The following is a 24,799-nucleotide window of genomic DNA, read 5'->3' on the forward strand; positions in this document are numbered from 1 at the left end:
GCCTGTTTCTGTGCTGTAATGTTCCACTTACAAGGGCAGGTGTGTAAAAAGGGCCCGTGGGATCACTGGGGACACATGTCATCCCAACCACAATCTATTCCAGCTTCTACTATCCAGGAAATGGTACTGTAGCTTAAAAGCCAGGACCAACAGGCTCCAGGACAGCTTCTTCCACCAGGCCATCAGACTGATGAACTCATGCAGCATGTGACATGAAATTTGTTAACTCACTCTATATTACATTGACTGTTCTATTTATTATAAATTACTATGATTGCACATTGCACATTTAGTTGGAGACATAACAAGAAGATTTTTACTCCTCATGTATGTGACAGATATAAGAAATAAAGTCAATTCAATTCAGTTCAATACATAAAAAGTATGAATTACAATGAGAATATATTTATTACAGCACTGTGCAAAAGTCTTTGGCATATATATAGCTAGAATGCCAAAACATTTTGCACAGTCCTGTAGTAACTTTATGTGTTGCACTGTACTGCTGTCACAAAAAAAACAAATTTCAGAAGAGATCAGAATCAGAATCAGGTTTATTATCACCAGCACATGACATGAAATTTGTTAACTTAGCAGCAGCAGTTCAATGCAATACATAATCTAGCAGAGAGAGAAATAATAATAATAATAATAAATAAAATAAAACATAATAATAAATAAACAAGTAAATCAATTACATATATTGAATAGATTTTTAAAACAAATACTGTATATTAAAAACATAAGGTAGTGTTCATGGGTTCAAAGTCCATTTAGGAATTGGATGGCAGAGGGGAAGAAGCTGTTCCTAAATCGCTGAGTGTGTGCCTTCAGGCTTCTGTATCTCCTACCTGATGGTAACAGTGAGAAATGGGCATGCCCTGGGTACTGGAGGTCTTTAATAATGGACACTGCCAATCTGAGACACCACTCCCTAAAAATGTCCGTGGTACTTTGTAGGCTAGTGCCCAAGGTGGAGCTGACTAGATATACAACCTTCTGCAGCTTCTTTCAGTTCTGTGCAGTAGCCCCTCCATACCAGATAGTGATGCAGCTTGTAAACCTGATTCTGATATGAGTTTCTATAGTGGACTGAGAGTGGGACGAGGGCAGGGAGGGGGGATTCATGTTTGGGAAATGGGGAAGAAGCGGGAAGCGCCAGAGAGACATTTTGCAACGATCAATGAACCTGTTGTTTGAAATCAAGTGACCTTGCCTGGTGTGTCAGGGCTGGGTGTGTCTGCACCTGCACCACCCTCAGCCCCTGGTACTCCTTCTCTGCCACCTGCTCAAAAAGAGAGCAAGATAAAGTGAGGTGATGTTCATGGGTTCATTGTCTATTCAGAAATCTGATGGCAGAGGGGAAGAAACTGTTCCTGAAACTTTTAGTGTGTGTCTTCATGCTCCTGTGCTTCCTTCTCGGTAGTAGCAGTGAGAAGAGAGCATCTCCTAGATGATGGATGCCACCTTTTGAAGATGTCCTCGAAGCAATTAATCATAGCAAAATGCAGTTAACCATCCAGAACTTAACTCACACAGATAAAGTATAATTTGTGATGCATTACTCAAATAATCCGTAAAGTTATTACTTTATCTACACTCAGTGATGCCTGCACTTTAATGCAAATATCAAATCAGCCAATCATGTGGCAGCAACTCACTGCATAAATTATGCTGACATGGTCAAAAGGTTCAGTTGTTGTTCAGACCAAACATCAGAATGGGGGGGGGGGGGGGGAATGTGATCTAAGTGATACTGTTGGTGCCAGATGGGGTGGTTTGAGTATCTCAGAAACTACTGATCTCCCGGGACTTTCACACACAACAGTCTCCAGAGTTTACAGATAAAAAAGCAAAACAGCACCCAGTGAGCAGCAGCAGAAGACAATGGGAAAATCCCAGGAAATCAGCATTTTCTGTGATGCTCGAACCACCCCATCTGGCACCAGCCAAAGTCACAGAGGTCACATTTCTTCTCCATTTTGATGTCTGTTCTGAACAACAAATGAACCTCTTGACCATGTCAGCATGCTTTTTTGCATTGAGTTGCTGGCAAATGATTGGCTGATTAGATACTTACATTAATGAGCTGGTGTATAGATGTACCTAATAAAGTGGCCACTGAGTGTCACAAATAATTAGTAAATAAACATGTGATCCTTGCGATTTGATGGTGAGACAGATTTATTGTCTGCTTCCTGTCCTCTTTACTAAATCCACAGAGCCCCTCCTCCGATGCAGAGGGCAAATGAAGCCCCCTCCTCCTGATGAAGGGTGTTGGCCCAAAATGCCAACAGTTTCTTACATCTGTCCAATGTCACTTGACCCACTGAGTTCTTCCTGCAGATTGTGTGCTGTTACAGATCCCAGCAGATTGCAGTCTCTTATGTCTCCTGTGAACACCCTTCTCACCTAGGACTCCTCTGTCTTGGGGGAGGAAAACAAAAAGTCCTCCCTATATCAAATGAAAATTACTCCCTGTAGCCTTCTGCTGGCTCTTATTGCCCAACTATCAGAGGCAATTAAACCTCTCCATTATTTTTTTTCATCAACCACTTCTTTCTCCTTCTTTCTGCAATAACGGAGTTTGCGAGACTGGCATGACTAATCCCCTTTTGCTAGCCACAAGACTTACATTCCGCAAGGTCCACAGCCCAAAATGTCAACTGTTCATTCCTCTCCATAGATGCTACCCGGCCTGCTGAGTTCCTCCAGCATTTTGTGTGTGTTGCTCTGGATTTCCAGCATCTGCAGGTTCTCTTGTGTTTAAGACTTACATTCTAAGTTGCTGAATTGGCGATAGGTAAATTTTTAGTTTCTATTTCTAATTTTTTGACATTTTAAATGAGGTGGAAGCCATGTTGTGTTTATTGTGTTCCTGGTGCCCAGCCTAGATTTCAAAGGACCAAAGAAATGCAAATCTAAGATTAATTGACAACTTCTGATATTTTTCATCAAAAGAATTGGCATGAATTCAACTTGTGTAAATATAAAGAGAGAAACTATTAAAACACTTCCCATGTACAGTGAAATTGCATTTTACAGTTCAGTTAGTGCACAAACATGATTTCATTTTGCTTCTGCACCTGTATGGTAAGTACTATGAGGGTTATTTCATTTAAACTGGCTTTCTTTTGTAAGCGCTTGACAAAGTCTGCCATTGTTGCTATAACCCTTTGAATCAATCATATTTATATAACCTTATTGTGAAATGCTCTATATTCTGTGCTTTTCACTCATGTTAGTGCCATTTGCAGCATTTGTTCTTTGTGTACTGTTTTTCTTTGAACGGGACCCATGGTTTTCTTTGTTCGGTGGCTGCCTGTGGGGAAGATGAATATCATTTTTGTGTATCGTATACATACTTTGATGATAAATATACTTTGAATCTTTGAAATGCTTTTGGCTATTATATCTTTGTGTACAATGTGTACCTGAAATAGGCTGAAAGCATTAACAATTTTAAAAAAGCTTGATTTATTGTTATACTTGCAATATCATAGCAGGATAAATTTTATATTGTTATTGATTAAAAAAAGTATCTTTATTCAAATCATGATAAAATGATTGCTGCAGTTTACAGGTCTGGTAATAGATTTGGAGGTATTAAAAGATAAAGGCATAAAGGAATTGAATGATAGTTTAGCAGAGGTTTGTTGTATTAATCAAACTTTCCAGTGCCTCACGGTGGTAGTTTTAGGTTTTTTGGCCCGCTAGGACATATAGCGAAATACTAACTATTAACTTCAACAGCTAACTTCAGCCACCAAGCTTCAGATCTGAATATGGAGTGTAGATTAAATTTAACATGCAGTCAATGGGTTACTAAGAGCCATGAACTGCAGTTAATTGGAAACCCAGACAGTCACTTGGGCGTCTGTAGTGTGGGTGCAAAGAAGGAGGAGAGAGCGTTAAATATAATTCAAAGGAAGCATGTAGATACCGTACATTGTAAATATAGAATTGTCCTTTGATCTTTAGCATATGAAATGTCATGTAATGTTGGGTCAAACAGGCCTCTTCATCCAAAAGGGCCTCAATACGATACCTGCTCTGTCTCCTTTTTATTGAATAAAGAGACTGCTTCATATCTACCAGCTGCATCTCTCTGGTAACTTTATTTACGCAGCAGCACTAATGATCAATCTTCATTACTATAAAGTCAGCCAGAGTACTGTCAATTGTTCCATGCTTTGTTTGAATGCTGTCCTGTAAGCCTCTACACCTTGACCTTGTTCACCCTGTAGGCTCAATGGTATGGTTCAGAATCAGAATCAGGTTTAATATACAAAGATTCTAAAGATTCATAATTCAAAGAACACTTATGATCGAAGTATGTATACAGCGTACAACCCTGAGATTCGGCCTCTCACAATCAGCCATGAAACACTAAAACACCAACGCCCAACGCACGGAAAAATGAACAAATCATGCAAAAAATCAAGCGAATAACACACTCAATATTGAACATCAAACTGCAGAGTCCTTGGAACGATCTAGGAGTGTTCAGCTCAGTTCAATTCAGTTTAGTCCATGTCATTCATTGACCGAAGGCCACAGAGCCAAAGTGACCCTGCCTGCACCAAAACACCCCAATCAAATAGCACAAAAAAGCAAAAAAAAGATATAACTAGAAACCAGAAATGTACGTAACGTGAACCACAGTGTCCTCCAAAACGGGTCTCCTTCAGCTTGCAATGTGAGGAAGACTCCTGCACCTTCCTCCAGCTGCAGCGAGGGAGAGGAAGAAGATCAGTCAAAGTCAGGCAGAGGGCAGTAAACATCTGCCCGCCTTCTTCTCTCATCTTCGTTGATTTTAAACTTGCTCGACAGTTACGTTGGTAAGGAGAAATGGATCCAATCATGGGTTCGCACTCTGACTTTAGGCCAAATACTCCACTCTCAATCTCGCTGATTTCCCCTAGAGGCAGCAAAATGTTAGATCACACAGTCAGCCCAAAAACACACCATCAACATATAAATTACAGGGCTAAGTTGTATGTAGTTTAGTAGTAGAAACATATTTCGAAGAAGCAGAAGAAGTACTTTCATGAACTATCTACATGACATAATAATGTAAGAACATAAGAAATAGGAGCAGGAGTCGGCCATCTGGCCCATCGAGCCTGCCCCACCATTCAATAAGGTCGTGGCTGAACTTGCCTTGGACTCATTTCTACCTATCTGCCTTTTCCCCATAACCCTTAATTCCCCTACTATGCAAAAATCTGTCCAACCTTGTTTTAAATATAATTACTGAGTTAGCCTCCACTGCTTCATGGAGCAGAGAATTCCACAGATTCACCACTCCGTAGGAAAATCTGTTCCTCATCATCTCCATCCTAAATCTACTTCCCTGAATCTTAGACCATAAGACATAGGAGCAAAAGTAGGCCATTTGGCCCAATGAGTCTGATGCACCATTCAATCATGCCTGATCCTTTTTTTCCTCTCCTCCTCAACCTCATTCCCCAGCCTTCTCCCCATAACCTTTGATGCCATGTCCAATCAAGAACCTATCATCGCAGGTGCACATGGCACAAATTCCACAAATTCACCACCCTCTGGCTAAAGAAATGGATGCCCCTCTATCCTGAGGCTGTTCCCTCTCGTCCTAGACTCTCCCACCATGGGAAATGTCCTTTTCACATCTATTCTGTCTAGGCCTTTCAATATTCTAAAGCTTTCAATGAGATCCTCACTCATTATTCTAAATTCCAGCGAGTACAGACCCAGAGCCATCAAATGTTCCTCGTATGATAACCCTTTTCTTCCTGGAATCAGCCTTGTAAACCTGCTCTGGACCCTCTCCAATGCCAACACATCTCTTCAAAGATAAGGAGCCCAAAACTGTTCACAATACTCAAGGTGAGGCCTCACCAGTGCCTTATAAAGCCTCAGCACCACATCCCTGCTCTTGTATTCTAGACCTCTTGAAATGAATACTATCATTGTATTTGCCTTCTTCACCACTGATTCTACCTGCAAGTTAACCTTTAGGATGTTCTGCACAAGGACTTCCAAATTTTCATCTCATATTTTTGGATTTTCTCCCCATTTAGAAAATAGTCCACACATTTATTTCTACTACCAAAATGCATGACCATGCATTTTCCAACATTATATTTCATTTTCCAATTTCTTGTCCATTCTCCTAATCTGTCCAAGTCCTTCTGCATCCTACCTGTTTTCTCAACACTAACAATCTTTGTATCATCTGCAAACTTGGCAACAAAGTTCATCATCTAAATCATTTATATACAGCATAAAAAGAAGTGGTCCCAACACCGACCCCTGTGGAAAACAACTAGTCACTGGCAGCCAACCAGACAAGGATCCTTTTATTCCCACTCACTGCCTTTTTCCAATCAGCCAATGCTCTAACCATGTTAGTTCCTTTCCTGTAATACCATGGGCTCTTAACTTGGTAAGCAGCCTCATGTGCTGCACCTTGTCAAAGGCCTTCTGAAAGTCCAAATGTACAACATCCACTGCATCCACTTCATCTATCCTATTTGTAAGAATTTCAACAGGTTTGAAAGGCAGGATTTTCTCTTAAGGAAACCATGCTGACTTTGCCCTATCTTGTCCTGTGTCACCAAGTACTCCATTATGTTGTCCTTAACAATTGACGCTAAAATGTTCCCAACTCCTGAGGTCAGGCTAACTGGTCTATAATTTCCTTTCTGCTGCCTTCCTCCTTTCTTAAAGAGTGGAGTAATATTTGGAATTTTCAAGTTTTCTGGAACCATGCCAGAGTCCAATGATTAATGACAGATCATTTCTAATGCTACCACAATCTCTAACACTACCATTTTCAGAACCTTAGGGTGCAGTTCATTTGGTCTGGGTGAACTATGTTCTTTTAAGTCTTTCAGCTTTTTGAGCACCTTCTTCATTGTAATAGTAACTGCACCCACTTCTCTTTCCTCACACACCACTACATCAGGCACACTGCTAGTGTCTTCCACAGTGAAGACTGAAGCAAAATACTCATTTAGTTCATCTGCAATCTCCTTGTCCCCCATTATTATTTCTCCTGCCTGATTTTCATAATTTTATAAGTTTCTATAAGATCTCCTCTCATTCTTCTGAATTCCAGTGAATACTGTCCCAGGCGACTCAATCTCTCCTCATAGTCTAACCATTAAGGATGTCGCTGTTGGTGTTTTATGGCAGCAATATATGCAATGCATACATTTTAAAAATTCATAAATTACAAGAAGAAATATATATATTTGCAAACTAAATTAAATAAGCAGTGCAAAAAGAGAGCAAAAAATAATGAGATAGTGTACATGGTCAATTGTTCGTTCAGAAATCTGATGGTGCAGGGGAAGGAGCTGTTCCTTAAATGTTGAGTATATGCTTTCGTGACCCTGTACCTTCTGTTTGCCAGACTACAAATGTAAAGAAGCAGAATCAGAAACAGGTTTATTTTCAGGGAGATTGGCCTTCATAAATCAAAGTATTGACTAAGCAGATTGGAATGTTATGTTGAAGTTGTACAAGATGATGGTGAGGCCTAATTTGGAGCATTGTGTTCAGCTTTAGTCACTTACCTAGAGGAAAGATGTCATTAAGGTTGAAAGAGTACAGAGAAAATTTACAAATATGTTTCAGGGACTGGAGGACCTGAGTCTTTATTCCTTGGAACACAGAGATTGAAAGGAGATTTGATAGAGATATACAAAATTACAAGGGGTATAGACATAATAAATACAAGCAGTCTTTTTCCACTGACACAAAGTAAACTGCAGATGCTGTGGTCAAATCAACATGTACAAACAAGCTGGATGAACCCAGCAGTTCGGGCAGCATCCTTTATCCACTGACATTGAGTGGGACTACAAGAGGACATGGGTTAAGGGTGAAAGGTGAAATGTTTAAGGGGAAAATGAGTGAAAGCTTTTCCAATCAGAGGGACATGAGAGTGTGGAATGAGCTGCCAGTGCAAGTGGTGCATGTGAGCTCGATTCGAGCCCTTAAGAGAGGTTTCCATAGGTACACAGATATAATGGGTATGGAGAGCTATGGTCCTGGTGCAGGGCAATGGAACCAGATAGTTTAAATGGTTTGGCACTGACAAGATGGGCTGAAGGGCCAGTTTCTGTGTTATACTTTTCTGTAACTATTTTTCTGTAATGTGCTGTACTATTCTATGTTCTATGTTCTTATGAAAGGTTCAAAAAACTAAGTAATGATAGAGATCTAGAAAATTATAAAGCCGGCAGGAAGGAGCTTAAGGATGAAATTAGGAGAGTCAGAAGAGGCCATGAGAAGGCCTTGATGGACAGCATTAAGGAAAACCCCAAGGTATTCTACAAGTACGTGAAGAGCAAGAGGATAAAATGTGAGAAAATAGGGCCTGTCAAGTGTGACAGTGGAAAAATGTGTATGGAACCAGAGGAGATAGCAGAGGTACTTAATTAATACTTTACTTCAGTATTCACTACGGAAAAGGATCTTGGCGATTGTAGGGATGACTTACAGTGAACTGAAAAGCTGGAGCATTAGATATTAAGAAAGAGGATGTGCTGAAGCTTTCAAAAGCATCATTGGATAAGTCACTGGGACCAGATGTGATGTACCCCAGGCTACTGTGGGAGGTGACGGAGGAGATTGCTGAGCCTCTGGTGATGATTTTGCATCATCAATGAGGACTGAGGAGGTTCCGGAGGATTAGGGGATTGTGGATGTTGTTCCCTTATTCAAGAAAGGAAGTAGAGAAAGCCCAGGAAATTATAGACAAGTGTGTCTTATTTCAGTGGTTGATAAGTTGATGGAGAAGATCCTGAGAGGCAGGATATATGAACATTTGGAGAGACATAATGTGAATAGGAATAGTCAGCACGGCTTTGTCAAAGGCAGGTCGTGCCTTACGAGCCTGATTGAATTTTTTGAGGATGTGACTAAACACATTGATGAAGGTAGAGCTGTAGATGTAGTGTATATAGATTTCAGCAGGGCATTTGATAAAGTACCCCATGCAAGGCTTATTGAGAAAGTAATAAGGCATGGGATCCAAGAGGACATTGTTTTGTGGATCCAGAATTGGCTTGCCCACAGAAGGCAAAGAGTGGTTGTAGACATGTCATATTCTGCATGGAGTTTGGTGACCAGTGGTGTACCTCAGGGATCTTACTCTTCGTGATTTTTATATGTGACCTGGATGAGGAAGTGGAGGGATGAGTTAATAAATTTGCTGATGACACAAAGGTTGTGAGTGTTGTGGATAGTGTGGAGGGCTGTCAGAGGTTACAGCAAGACATTGATAGGATGCAAAACTGGGCTGAGAAGTGGCAGATGGAGTTCAACCCAGATAAGTATGAGGTGGTTCATTTTGGTAAGTCAAATATGATGGCAGGATATAGTATTAATGGTAAGACTCTTGGCAGTGTGGAGGATCAGAGGGATCTTGGGTTCCGAGTTCATAGGACACTCAAAGCTGCTGCGTAGGTTGACTCTGTGGTTGAGAAGGCATACAGCACATTGGCCTTCATCAATCGTGGGATTTAGTTTAGAAGCTGAGGGGTAATGTTGCAGCTATATAGGACCCTATTCAGACTCCACTTGGAGTACTGTGCTCAGTTTTGGTCACCTCACTACAGGAAGGACATGGAAACCATAGAAAGAGTGCAAAGGAGATTTACAAGGATGTTGCCTGGATTGGGGCGCATGCCTTATGAGAATAGGTTGAGTGAACTCAGCCTTTTCTCCTTGAGCGATGGAGGATGAGAGGTGACCTGATAGAGGTGTATAAGATGATGAGAGGCATTGATTGTGTGGATATTCAGAGGCTTTTTCCCAGGGCTGAAATGGCTAACATGAGAGGACACAGTTTTAAGGTGCTTGGAAGTAGGTACAGAGACAGTGGTGGAGGTGGCTATGATAGGACCTTTTAAGAGACTCCTGGATAGGTACATGGAGCTTAGAAAAATAGTGGGCTATGGGTCACCCTAAGTAGTTTCTATGTTTCTATGTTTCTACATTTCTGTTTTAAATGGACACCCCTCTATCCTGAGGCTGTGCCCTCTTGTCCTAGACTCCCCCAGCACAGGAAACATAGAAAGATAGAAACATCAAAAACCTATAGCACGATACAGGCCCTTCAGTCTACAACGCTGTGCCAATCATGTTCTTAGCTTAGAAACTACCCAGGATTACCCATAGCCCTTTATTTTTCTAAGCTCCATGTACCTATTCAGGATTCTCTTAAAAGACCCTATCGTATCCTCCTCCACCACCGTCATCAGTATCCTTTCCACTCCTACTCTTTCTAAGCCTTTCAACATTTGAAAGGTTTCAATGAGATGCCCTCTTATTCTTATAAATTCCAGTGAGTACAGGCCCAGAGCCACCAAGCGTTCCTCATATGATAACACATTCATTCCCAGAATCATTTTGGTGAACCTCCTTTGAGCTCTTCCCAATACTAGCACATATTTGTTTAGATGAGGAGCCCAAAACTGTTCACAATACTCAAGGTAAGGCTTCACCAGTGTCTTATAAAGCCACAGCATTGCATTCCTGGTCTTATATTCCAGACCTTGAAATGAATGCTAACATTCACTTTGCCTTCCTCACCACTGACTCTACCTGCAAGTTAACCTTTAGGATATTCTGCACAAGGACTCCCAATACCCTTTGCATCTCAGATATTTGGATTTAATCCCTCTTTAGAAAATATTTATTTCCTCTACCAAAGTGCATGACCATGCATTTTCCAACATTGTATTTTATTAACCAATAGAAGGCAGAGAGTTGGTATAAATGGATGTTTCTCCAGTTGGCAATTTGTGGTGAGTGGGGTACCGCAGGGGTTGGTTCTGGGTCCGCAGCTGTTTACCATTTACATTGATGATTTTGAAGAGGTGACTGAGTGTAGCGTATCAAAATTTGCTGATGACACTAAACTGAGTGGAAAAGCAAATTGTACAGAGGATGTGGAGAGTCTGCAGAGGGATATAGGTTAAGTGAGTGGGCCAAGGTCTGGCAGGTGGAATACAACGCTGGTAAATGTGAGACCATCCACTTTGGAAGGAATAATAGAGGAGCAGATTATTATTTAAACGGTGAAAGATTGCAGCATGCTGTTGTGCAGAGGGACGGGCGTGCTTGTGCACGAATTGGAAACAGTTGGCTTGCAGGTACAACAGGTTATTCAGAGGGCAAACGGAATGTTGGCCTTCATTGCTAGAGGGATTGAATTCAAGAGCAGGGAGGTCATGCTGAAACTATACAGGGTACTTGGTGAGGCTGCACCAGGAGTACTGTGTGCAGTTTTGGTTCCCATACTTGAGGAAGGATATACTGGCTTTGGAGGCAGTGCAGAGGAGGTTCACCAGGTTGAATCCAGGGATGAAGGGGTTAACCAATGAGGTGAGATTGAGTCACCTGGGACTATACTCTCTGGAATTCAGAAGAATGAGAGGGAATCTTATAGAAACATACAAAATTTGGAAAGGGATAGATAAGATAGAAATAGAAAAGTTGTTTCCATTGGTAGGTAAGACTAGAACTATGGGACATTGCCTCGAGGTTCAGGGAAGAAGATGTAGGACGGAGATGAGGAGAAACTGTTTTTCCCAGAGAGTGGTGAATCTGTGAAATTCTCTGCCCAAGGATGCAGTTGAGGCTTCTTCACTAAATATATTTAAGAAACAGTTAGATAGGTTTTTACATAGTAAGGGATTTAAGGGTTATGGGGAAAAGGCAGGTAGATGGAGCTGAGTTAATGGACAATCAGACATGATCTTATTGAATAGCGGGACAGGCTCGAACGGCTGGATGGCCTACTCCTGCTCCTATTTCTTATGTTCTTATGTTCTTATTTGTTATTTTCTTCACCATTCTCTTAATCTGTTTAAGTCCTCCCATAGACTGTTTCCTCAACACTACCTACTCCTCCAGCAATCTTCGTCATCATCTGCAAACTTAGCAAAAATATCATCTGTTTCATCATCTAGATCATTGATATACAGCATAAAGAGCAATGGTCCCAACACCAACCCCTGTGGAACACCACTCATCACTGGCAGCCAACCAGAAAAAGATCCTTTTATTCCCACCAGCTGCCTCCTACCCATAAGGCAATACTCTAACCATGCCAGTAACTTTCCTGTCATAACACGGGCTCTTCACTTGGTAAGCAGCCTCATGTTTGGCACTTTGTCCAAGAGCATTCAAAGGACGTTAATCAAAATAATTCCAGGAACTCCAGAGTGTCCCGTCATATGAAAAGTGTCTGATGGCGCTGGGGGGCTGTATTCACTGGAATTCAGAAGAATGAGGGTTGACATCATTGAAATAGTGAAAGGCCTTGAAAGGTTAAATAATTTATCTACAGCATAAAAAACAATGGTCCCAACACCAACCCCTGAGGAACATCACTCGTCACTGGCAGCCAACCGAGAAAGGATCTTTTTATTCCCATTCACTGTCTCCTACCAATCAGCCAATGCTCTAAACACACCAGTAACTTTCTTGTAATATCATGGGCTCTTAACTTGGTAAGCAGCCTCATGTGTGGCAACTCGTCAAAATCTTTCTGAAAATTCCCTCCTAATGATTATTTTAGCTACTTTCTTTAGGTTTGTAAAAACTTCCTAATTCTTGATCTTCCTGCTAACTTTTGCTTTGTAGAATGGCCTCTCTTTTGCTTTTACATTAACTTTGACTTCCCTTGTCAGCCACAGTTGTACTGTTTTGCTATTTGGTCATTTCTTTGTTTTTGGAATACATCTATTCTGCAGCTTCCTCATTTTTCCCAGAAACTCAAGCCATTGTCTCTCTGTGGTCACGCCTGACACCATCTCCTTCCAATTTTCTTTGGCCATCTCTTCTTTCCTCCTCTGAAATACTGCTACATCAGACTTTACTATTTTCCGTATCAAATTTCAAGTTGAACTCAATCATATAGTGATCACTATCTGCTAAGGATTCCTTTCCCTTAAGCTGCCTATTTGCCTGCAGTTCCTTACATGACACCCAATCCAATGAAGCCGGTCCCTTGGTATGCTCAACAACAAACTGATCTAAAAATCCATCTCTTAGGCATTCAACAAACTCACTCTCTTGAGATCCATTACCAGCCTGATTTTTCCCGATCTGCCTGCATTTTAAAATCTCCCATGACTATCATAACATTCCCTTTTTCACATGCCTTTCCTATTTCCTGTTGTAATCTGTAGTCCTCATCCCGTCTTTTGTTTGGAGGCTTGGACGCCAGGCACCTTTACCTTTGCAGTTTCTTAACTCAACGCATAAGGACTTAACATCTTCCAGTCCCATGTCACATCTTTCTAATGATTTGATGCCATTCTTTACCAGCAGAGCCGCACCACCCCCTCTGCCTACCTTCCTATTCCTCCGATACAATGTTTAACCTTGGATATTCAGCTCCCAACTACAACCACCTTCAGCCACGATTTATTGACGGCCAATGACATCATACCTGACAATCTGTAAAAGTGCAGCAAGATCATCCACTTTATTTCTTATACTCCGTGTATTGAAATGTAACACTGAGTACTGTATTTGCTACCATTTTTCATTCTGCATCTGTAATGCACTGATACTCACCCTGCTGGCTGCAATTTTGTCCCGTCATCTGCCTGCCCTTCCTAAAAGTCTGGCTGCCCACTAACTTTGCTTTTTTACCATCCGTCTTATCCTGAGTCCCTTCACTCCAGTTCCCACCCTCCTGTCAAATTAATTTAAACCCTCCCCAACAGCTCTAACAAATCTGCCCATGAGAATATTGGACCCCTTGGGTTCAGGTGCAACCCATCCCTTTTGTGCAGGTCACACCTCCCCCAGAAGAGATCCCAATTGATCCAAGAACCTGAAGCCCTGCCCCCTGCACCAGCTTCTCAGCCATGCATTTATCTGCCAAATCATCCTGTTTCTACCCTCACTGGCACACGGCCCAGGTAGCAATCCAGAAATTACTACCCGAGAGGTCCTGCTTCTCAGCTTTCTACCTAGCTCTCTAAATTCTCTCTTCAGGGCCTCTTTGCTTTTCCTTCCTATGTCATTGGTACCAATACATACCAAGACTGGCTGCTCACCCTCCCTCTCCAAAATGCTGTGGACGTGATCCAAGATGTCCCTGACCCTGGCATCTGGGAGGCAACATATCATTCGGGTGTCCTGTTCATGTCCACAGCATCTCCTGTCTGTTCCCCACACTAATGAGTCCCCTATCTCTACCATTCCACTCTTCATTCTCTTTCCCTCTGCACCACAGATCCATGCTCAGTGCCAGTAACATGGTCTCTGTAGCGTTCTCTTGGGACGTCATCCCCCACAATAGTATCCAAAAATAGTATTATTGAGGGGAATGGCCACAGGTGATAACTACCTGTTTACCGTCCCATTACTTCTCCTAACAGTCATCCAGGCACTCGCCACCTGCAGCCTCAGGGTTTCTACTTAACTGTAACTCTGATCGATTATCTCCTCACTCTCCCATACAAGCCAAAGGTCAGCCATCTGCTGTTCCAGATCCCTAGTGCAGTCTTCAAGGAGCTTTATCTGGATGCACTTCACACACATGTAGTTCCCTGGGAGGCTCTGGGACTCCCAGGGCTCCAACGTCCAGCATGAAGAACTCACAATGGCTATTTAAACTACACCAACTACCCCTGACACAGTAAGAAAAAAGGGAAACTTAGCCAGACAACTTACCCAGAGCAACATCTCTTCCAAGTGGAAACCTCCTTTGAGCCTAACACACTTCCTCTCACCACTGGCCCGCTCCCAACAATAGCTTCACTTGTCCCGTCTGTACTTTTATCTAATCCTCTCTATGCTGCAAAGTAAAAGGGAGAAATATAAAACAAAGGGATATTAGAATACAAACAAGGGAAAATCTGCAGATGCTGGAAATCCAAAGCAACACACACAAAATGCTGGAGGAACTCAGCAGGCCAGGCAGTATCTTTTTTTAAAAAATTTTAATTGAGTTTTCAAATGATTACAGAAAGAAGAAGAAATTTTTTTTTTAAATTATCAACCATTCCCCCCTCCCCCCTAACATATCCCTATAGAAATAAAGAAAAAGAAAGAGGAGAAGAAAGAAAGAAAGAATAACACACACAAATGCTGGTAGAACACAGCAGGCTAGGCAGCATCTATAGGGAGAAGCGTTGTCGACGTTTCGGGCCAAGACCCTTCGTCAGGACAGAAAGAAAGAATGCCTGGATATCAGAAGATCCCCACATGCTCCACGGAGTTCATAATAGCTTTAGTATATATATTTATTTCTTTCCCTAAATAACCAATTATTTTATCTTCGGAGCACCTATATATTTAATCCTGTCATTTGTAAATAAGGGCGCCAAATTTTCAGAAATGTTTCATATTTATCTCTTAAATTATAAGTAATTTTTTCAAGTGGAATACAGCTGGAAATTTCGTTCTTCCAACGATCTATACTTAAGTATGAATCCGATTTTCGAGTAACTGCAATAGCCTTTTTGGCTACTGCCAATGCAATTTTTATGAATTCTTTCTGATATTTATTCAATTTGGGTTTCGGTTTTATCCCTTCAATATCACCTTATAAATATAATGTTGGGTTATGTGGAAGTTGTGTTCCAATAATTTGTTCCAGTAAAACTCTTAAATTTGTCCAAAAAGGTTGAATTTTAGAACAAGACCAAGTAGAATGTAAAAAAGTACCAATTTCTTGATTGGCCAGGCAGTATCTATGGAAAAGAGTACAGTCAATGTTTCGGGCCAAGACTCTTCAGCAAGACTACATAAAGATCCATAACTCTTTACGAAGATTTCTATACAATTGTGTCTCTCTGCAGTGCCCCTTTCAATGAATTATGGATTTGTATTCTCATATCCCTCAGTTTTACTGCATTCCTCAGTGTGTTACTGCGCACAATGTTCCCGAAACTTGCCTTTCATTCTGACAAGAATATCAAAACTCTTTTCTTCAACACTTTTAAAAGCCTCCCACTCACCAAGTACATTTTTGCCAGAAAACAGCCTCTCCCAATCCACTCTTGGCCTTTCTCCAATTTAGAATCTCAACCCACAGATCTCAACCCTATCTTTTTCTGTAACTTCCTTAAAACTAATGGCATTAGATCACAAGATGCAAAGTGTTCCCCTACACAAACTTCTACCACCTATCGTGTCTCATTTCCTAATAGCAGATCAGGTATTGCACTCTCTCTAGTTGGAACTTCTAAGTATTGATTAAGGAAACTATCCTGAACACATTTGACAAATTCTATCCCATTTAGTCCTTTAACAGTATGGAATTCCCAGTCAATATTTGGAGAGTTAAAACCACCTACAATAACAACCTTATGTTTCTGCAGCCACCTGTGATCTGTCTACAAATTTGTTCCTCTGAATCCCTCGGACAGTTGGGTGGTCTGTAATATAGCCCCATTAGTGTGGTCACACATTTCCTGTTCCTTAGTTTCACCCATAACACCTCACTGGATGAATTCTCCAGTCCGTTCTGACTGAGCACTGCTGTGACATTTACCCAATCACCCTTTAATCTCTGCCACTCGTCAAGTCTAAAACAGTGGAACCCTGGAATATTAAGCTACCAGTCCTGCCCCTCCTGCAACCAAGTCTCACTAATGGCTACAGTATCATTATTCCATGTGTTGATCCATGCCCTGACCTCCTTGGCCTTTCCTATGATACTTCTTCATTGAAATACATAGATACACCATGCTCAACCTCCTCTACCTCTCCAATATCAAGTGTGGTGGATGTGTGTTCAATTTCAGCTTTTAAGAGAAATTTGGAGAGATACATGGATTAGAGGGCTATGGGAGGGTATAGTCTTGGTACATATCAATGGGACTAGTAAGAACAATGTTTTGGCACAAGCTAGATGGGTCGAAGGCCCTGTGTATGTTCTGTAGTTTTCTGTGACCATATAACTCTAAAACATTGAATGTGTCTTCAAGCTTTTGTAGCCCTCTATGATAGTAATAATGAGAAAAGAATTATGTATTTATATTTATTGTGTTTTTTTTATTGTGTTCTTTATCTTATTGTATTTATTTGTTCTGCATTGGATCCAGAGTAACAATTAATTTAACAATTCATGCACTGGAAATTATATTAAATTATCTTGAATCATGAATCTTGAATATTGAAGAGAGCATGTCCTGGATTGTGGGCATACTAAAAGTAGACTGTCTCCACAGATACGTAGGATTGGCCCTTGTGCCAATGAAGTCTGTACCAACTATGATGCCATTCTAACCAAATCCCATCGGAATATAATTAGTCCATATCCTTCTAATCTCCATCAGTTCATTTATCTGTCTAAAAGGCAAGGTCTTCCTTGGGCAAAGTGTAGCATTTGCTTAGCAACCCCCCACCCTGGTCAGGGTCACAAAAAGCCATGGCATTAGGTAGTAGATGGTCGTATGGTTGTATCAGCAGCTGGGACACAACACAAATTGTGGTTTTGTAACCACTGACACCAGGCAGAAAACCTCTGAAGAGTATTGATAATGACTAGGGTCACCTGTCTTGTAAAGACACTGCCCAGAAGAAGGCAATGGCAAACCACTTCTGTCGGAAGTTTTGCCAAGAAAAATCATGGTCATGGAAAGACCATGAACACCCACATCATACGTCACGGCACATAATGACAATGGTGATAATTGTATCTGCTTCTACCACCATTCTTTGCAACATATTACATGTTTATATGCAAAGACTCTGAACCACTCTTTGCATATAAAAACAAGCTTGACTTTCAATTCTTATTTAATCTTTTCCCTTCACATGCTGAGGCTATTCCCTATATAGAACCATAGAAGACTACGGCACAGTACAAGCACTTCAGCCCTCCATGTGTTGCTGACCCATATAATCCTTTAAAAAAGTACTAAACCCACACTACCCCATAACCCTCCATTTTTCTTTCATCCATGTGCCTGTCCAAGAGGCTCTTAAATACCCCTAATGCTTTAGCCTCCACCACCATCCCTGGCAAGTCATTCCAGGCACTCACAACCTTCTGTGTAAAAAACTTACCCCTGATGTCCCCCCTAAACTTTGCCACCTTAATTTTGTACATATGCCCTCTGGTGTTTGCTATTGGTGCCCTGGGAAACAGGTACTGACTATCCACCCTATCTATGCCTCTCATAACCTTGTAGACCTCTATCAAGTCCCCTCTCATTCTTCTATGCTCCAAAGAGAAAAGTCCCAGCTCTGGTTTCTATTTGGCATTTCCACCCTGGGTAAAAGTATTTTACAATCTACTCTAGCTGTGCCTTTCTGTCAAGAGTCCTGCTTTTATCTGATTAATTTTGCCTTATAATTAATCTCCCAAAATGTTTTCAACACCTCCTGCTCCTATATATTGGAATGCTCTCGAACAAAAACATACCACATCATCATCTTCTTGGTAAATAACCCAAACCTTGTGGTTTTCCACTGGGTGATTCAAGTTCTGCCGGAATCCCAGAGACATACATGTTAGTAAACAGTGTGTGTGCTATGTTGGTGCATAGCATGGCAATACTTGTAGGCTGTCCCAGCACATCCTTGGACTGTGTTGGTTATTGACAACAAGAAACAAAATTGTTTACAAGATTGAAAGTTTATTTCACTGCCCAGAAACTTCTGTTCTCATCTTCATCTTGCTCTGTTCCTGCTTCTGTCTCAGAAGCCTCTTCTTCTTGGCACAAAATTGTGGACTGAAGGGCCTGTCCTTGTATAGCCAAGACACACAAAAACGCTGGATGAACTCAGCAGGTCGGGCAGCATCTGTTGAAAGGAGCAGTCAATGTTTCGGGCCGAGATCCTTCGTCAGGACTAAAGAAGGAGGGGGCAGGGGCCCTATAACGAAGGTGGGGGGAGGGTGGAAGGTGAAAAACCAATCAGAGGAAAGATCAAGGGGTGGGGGAGGGGAAGCATGGAGGGGATAGGCAGTAGAGGTGAAGAAGGAATCTAAGGGGAAAGCACTATGGGTAGTAGAAGAAGGCAGAGTCATGAGAGAGGTGATAGGCAGCTAGAAGAGGAGACAGAGTGAAGGCGGGATGGGGGAAGGGAGAGGGAGGGAATTATAGTATTGTCCTGTTTCCTATATATGTCAAGAAGCTTGGAATAGTCACATCTTCTGTGATGCACCATCAATAACTCTCGGAGACGTGAGGAGAGTGATAGGCTTTTATTAGCTGGAAGAGAGCAGTCAGCAGCAAGAGATCATCACACAACATCCTGGAGACTGAGGGAGGAGCAGTGCCTCCAATCGCCTTTATACAGGGGTCTGTGGGAGGAGCCACAGGAGCAGTCAGATGGGTGTGGGGGGGGCGTGTCCAGACAGGTATATATAGTTCACCACATTCTGCTACCTGCCATAGAGGACACAGAGCATATACAGAAGAGTGCCAGGAAAAAGGCCAGTAACATCATGAAGGATTCCACCCTGCTCATGGACTTTGTCCCTCTCCCATCAGAGAGGAGACTACATAGCACCCACTGCCAGGACCACCAGACTCAAAAACAGTTACTTTCCCCAAGCAGTAAGAATGATCAACCCCTCTGCCCATTAACCCTCCCCTTCACACCCCCAACCACCCCTTCTTTATCATTTCCTGTCAGTCACCTTGTGTACAGACACTCCTGTGCCTAGCGTCACTTTATTGACATGCTACATTCAATCTATGTACTGTATATGTTATATTATGTATTTATCTTAGTCCTGCATTACCTGGCACCGACATAAACTCATTTGTGTAAGGAGAGAATTTTAAACTCTTTTGAATGAATATTTTTAATAAATGGAGCACCCAAGACTGACATTTTCAGCCCTTCTGGTAAAATGACTTAATAATCTCTAATTAAATCTTGAGCGCACAGATTATTGATAATTCCATCTGTGTAGAAGACAAACTAAACCAGCGAAAGGAAGGTAGATGCTACACTTTAAGCTAAGTGATAATTGTACTCTGGTCAACTAGGATGGAGATGTTGTGAACAGTGTGGAAGGCAGCTGTAGATTAAAATGAGATACGGACGGGTTGCAGAGCAGGACTGAGAAGTGGCAGATGAAGTTCAATCCAAAGGAGATTGAAGTGAAATACTTTCGAAGATCGAACTTGAAGGTAGAGTACAAGGTTAATGACAGGATTTTTAGCAGTCACAGGGCCCTAGAGTCATAGAAAAGTACAGTACAGAAACACAGCCTTCAGCCTACCTAGCCTGTGCCAAGCCATTGAAACTGCCTACTCCGCCTGCACGCAGACCACAGCCCTCCATACCCCTGCCATCCACTTACCTATAAAAACTTATTTTAAGCGCTGAAATCGAGCTTGCATGCACCACTTTCGCTGGCAGCTCATTCCACAATCTCACAACCCTCTGAGTGAAGAAGATTCCCCTCATGTTCCTATTAAACTTTTCACCATCTACCCTTAACCCATGACCTCTGATTGTAGTCCCGCCCAACCTCAGAGGAAGCGCCTGCCTGCATTTACCATATCCGTATCCCTCATAATTTTGTACACCTCTGTCAAATCTCCTTTCAATCTTGTGTTCTAAAGAATACAGTCCTAACCTATTCAATCTTTCCTTATAACTCAGATCCTCCGGACCCGACAATATCCTTGTAAATTTTCTCTGTATTCTTTCAATCTTGTTTACATTTTCCCTGTAGGTAGGTGACCAAAACACAAAACTCCAAATTAGGCTTCACCAATGTCTTAAACAACTTCAACATAAAATCCCAGCTCCTGTACTTTGATTTATGAAGGCCAATGTAGCAACAGTGGCTAGATGGGAGATGCCAGAGAGTAGTGGTGGATAATTGTTTATCGGGATGGAGGCCGGTGACTAGCGGGGTGCCTCAGGGATCTGTTTTGGGCCCAATGTTGTTTGTAATATACATAAATGATCTGGATGATGGGGTGGTAAATTGGATTAGTAAGTATGCCGATGATACTAAGGTAGGAGGTGTTGTGGATAATGAGGTGGGTTTTCAAAGCTTGCAGGGAGATTTATGCCAGTTAGAAGAATGGGCTGAACGTTGGCAGATGGAGTTTAATGCTGAGAAGTGTGAGGTTCTACATTTTGGCAGGAATAATCCAAATAGAACATACAGGGTAAATGGTAGGGCATTGAGGAATGCAGTGGAACAGAGAGATCTAGGAATAACAATGCATAGTTCCCTGAAGGTGGAGACTCATGTAGATAGGGTGGTGAAGAAGGCTTTTGGAACGCTGGCCTTTATAAATCAGAGCATTGAGTACAGAAGTTGGGATGTAATGTTAAAATTGTACAAGGCATTGGTAAGGCCAAATTTGGAATATTGTGTACAGTTCTGGTCACCGAATTATAGGAAAGATATCAATAAATTAGAGAGAGTGCAGAGACGATTTACTAGGATGTTACCTGGGTTTCAGCACTTAAGTTACAGAGAAAGGTTAAACAAGTTAGGTCTCTATTCATTGGAGCGTAGAAGGTTGAGGGGGGATTTGATCGAGGTATTTAAAATTTTGAGATGGATAGATAGAGTTGACGTGAATAGGCTGTTTCCATTGAGAGTAGGGGAGATTCAAACGAGAGGACATGATTTGAGAGTTAGGGGGCAAAAGTTTAAGGGAAACACGAGGGGGTATTTCTTTACTTAGAGAGTGATAGCTGTGTGGAATGAGCTTCCTGTAGAAGTAGTAGAGGCCAGTTCAGTTGTGTCATTTAAGGTAGAATTAGATAGGTATATGGACAGGAAAGGAGTGGAGGGTTATGGGCTGAGTGCGGGTAGGTGGGACTAGGTGAGATTAAGAGTTCGGCACGGACTAGGAGGGCCGAGATGGCCTGTTTCCGTGCTGTGATTGTTATATATATGTTATTATATATATGTTATAACAAATGAAAGACTGGACGAGCAAACAACCAGTGTGCAGAAGCCAACAAACTGGGCAAATAAAAAAGAAAAGGAAAGAAACAATAAATATAAATAAATAAGCATTATTGATATAGATGACAAAATACAATGGAACCAGAACTGATCCCTGTGACACACCACTAGTCACAGGCCTCCACTCAGAGAAGCAATCCTCCACTACCACTCTCTGGCTTCTTCCATTGAGCCAATGTCAAATCCAATTTACTACCTCTCCATGTATACCTAGTGACTGAATCTTCCTAACTAACCTCCCATGCGAGACCTTGTCAAAGGCCTCACTGAAGTCCACTTTCCTGGTAACCTCCTCGAAAAACTCTAATATATTTGTTAAACATGACCTACCACGCACAAAGCCATGCAGAACCTAGTTAAATGCCTTGCACTGCAAACAACATGCACTGTCTTGCCTTCATCAATTCCTGGTAATTTCCTCGAAAAACTCTGTAAGAGTTAGGTGCAATCTACAATACACAAAGCCATGCTGACTATGCTTAATCAGTCCCTGTTTATCCAAACACTCATATATCTGGTTCCTTGGAATGCCTTCTGATAACTTTCCCACTACTGATGCCAGGCTCACCAGTCTATTCTTAAACAGCAAAACAACATTGACTATCCTCCAGTCCTCTGGCCCCTCAGCTGTCACTAAGGATGAGTTAAATATCTCTGCTAGGGCCCCAGCAATTTCTGCACTTGTTTCCTGTCAAGTCCAAGGGAACACCTTGTCACGCCCTGGGGATTTACCTACACTAATTTGCCTCAAGACAGCTTATACCTCCTGCTCGATAATCTGTACAGAGACCGTGAAGTTGATGCTGCTTTGCCTTAGTTCTGTGGACTCAATAGACTCTGTCTCCTGAGTAAATATAGATGCAAAAAATACATTTAAGATCTCCCCCATCTCTTCTGGCTTCGCGCATGGATTACCACTATGAACTTACGAGGACCGATTTTGTCCTTTGCAATCCTTTTGTTCTTAAAGTATCTGTAGAATCGCTTAGGATTCTCCTTCACGTCTGTTAAGGCAAGCTTATGCCTTCTTTTAGCCCTCCTGATTTCTTCCTTATGTGTTCTCCTGCCTTTCTTATACTCTATTATCACCTCATTTGTTCCTACTTGCCTATACCTGCTACGTATCTCCTTTTTCTCTTACCCAGGGCCACAATATCTCTTGTAAACAAAGGTTCCCCAAATCTGTAAATGCTGGCAGAACTCAGCAGGCCAGACAGCATCTATGGAACAGCATTTATTTATTTCCAGCATCTGCAGATTCACTCGTGTTCCCCAAATCTGTTTTCTTTACCTTTTATTCCGACACACACATAAAAACTTTGTGCTCTCGAAAACTTCACTTCTGAAGGCCTCCTACTTACCACATAGACCTTTGCTGGAAGACAACTTAACCCAATCCATACTGATACCATCAAAATTGGATTTCCTCCAACTTTGCATCTCCACCCAAAGGCCAGGTCTATATTTTTTGCATATTAGCTTTGAAACTAATAGCATGTTTTGAAACTAGATACAAAGTGTTCACCCCCACAAAATTCTATCATATGAAAAGCGTCATATAAAAGGCCTGTATTCACTGGAATTCAGAAAAATTTAAATTGAAATTATTGAAATCTGTTGAATGGTGAAAGGCCTTGACAGAGTGGATGTGCAGAGGATGTTTCCTATGGTGGGAGAGTCTTAGACCAGGTGACACAGCCTCAGAATAGAGGGGCATCCTTTTAGAGTGGAGATGAGGAGGAATTTCTTTAACCAGAGTGGCCAATCTGTGGAATTCATTGCTACAGGCAGCTGTGGTAGCCAAGTCATTAGGGCCTGAAGGGATACAGGGAGAAAACATGAGATTGGGGCTGAGAGGAAAATTGGATCAGCCATGATGAAATGGCAGTGCAAACTCGATTGAACAAGTGGCTTAATTCTGCTCCTATATCTTATGGTCTTACGGTCTCCCCACATCCTGCAAGCAGAACATTCCACTATCCTGCCTGCCATGTTCCACATTGGGCAACTATAAAGAGGGAAAAACAATCAACTGTGGGGGAGAAAAAAAATCTTTACCTACAGCTTCTCTCGCCCTCTCTAACTGAAGCCTCAAAATCCCACTCTAGCTCTGTCCACTCCAAAGATGGCCGCTCTGACAATGGCCGCTCTGCTTGCCCCTGCCTTACTTTAGTTTGTTCTTGCCAATCAATCCCAACCGCTGCTTAGGTGATGCTCAAAGCTCCAAACTGTCGCAAGTCGCTGTCTTTCTACTCAGTCCATGGACCTGAGGGATTTGTCTTTTCAAGCATTTGATCTCTACGATTAGACACTGGTCAAAACCCCAAACAGCTCCAAACAGCTCCAAACTCTAAAGTCATTGCCTTTTCTATTCAATTGGTGAACCTAAGTGAACTACGCCTTCTTGGGCTTCCAAGCTCCAATTGGAGCAGTGTGGTGGAATAAAGGGATCTTGAGTTCATAGATCCCTCAAAGCTGCTGCACAAGATGATGGGCTGGTTAACAATGTGTATGGTGCACTGGCTTTCATTATTTGGAGGATTAAGTTTAAGAGCTGTGCGGTAATGTTGCTCTATAAAACTGGTTAGACCACACTTGGAGAATCGTACTCAGTTCTGGTCACCTCATTATAGGAAGGGTGTGGAAGGTTTAGAGGCAGCATGGATCCAAAAAGCATGCCTTATGAGAATTGGTTGAGTGAGTTAGGACTTTCCACTTCGGGATGGAGATTCAATGACTATTAGCCAGTAGCACTTAATCTACTGTGATGAAGTGCTTCGAGAGTTTGGTGACGAAACTTATCAACTCCTGCCTGAGAAGCGACTTGGATCTGCTCCAATTTGCCGACCGTCACAACAGGTCTACAACAGATGT

General features: G+C 41.8%; 1 protein-coding gene across 1 annotated transcript in view; it reads left to right on the forward strand.

Moving 5' to 3' along the window:
• The first annotated feature begins 3,027 nt into the window (after nt 1-3,027).
• LOC140729972 (tumor necrosis factor receptor superfamily member 11B-like) overlaps nt 3,028-24,799 on the forward strand; it is a 59,255-nt gene continuing 37,483 nt past the window's right edge. Inside the window, exon 1 of the mRNA XM_073050165.1 lies at nt 3,028-3,093. Within this exon, the coding sequence (XP_072906266.1) occupies nt 3,064-3,093 (30 nt within the window). The 5' untranslated portion in view covers nt 3,028-3,063. The remainder of the gene's footprint in view (nt 3,094-24,799) is intronic.

The sequence above is a fragment of the Hemitrygon akajei genome, chromosome 1, assembly GCF_048418815.1.
Source record: "Hemitrygon akajei chromosome 1, sHemAka1.3, whole genome shotgun sequence".
Classification (NCBI taxonomy): Eukaryota; Metazoa; Chordata; class Chondrichthyes; order Myliobatiformes; family Dasyatidae; genus Hemitrygon; species Hemitrygon akajei.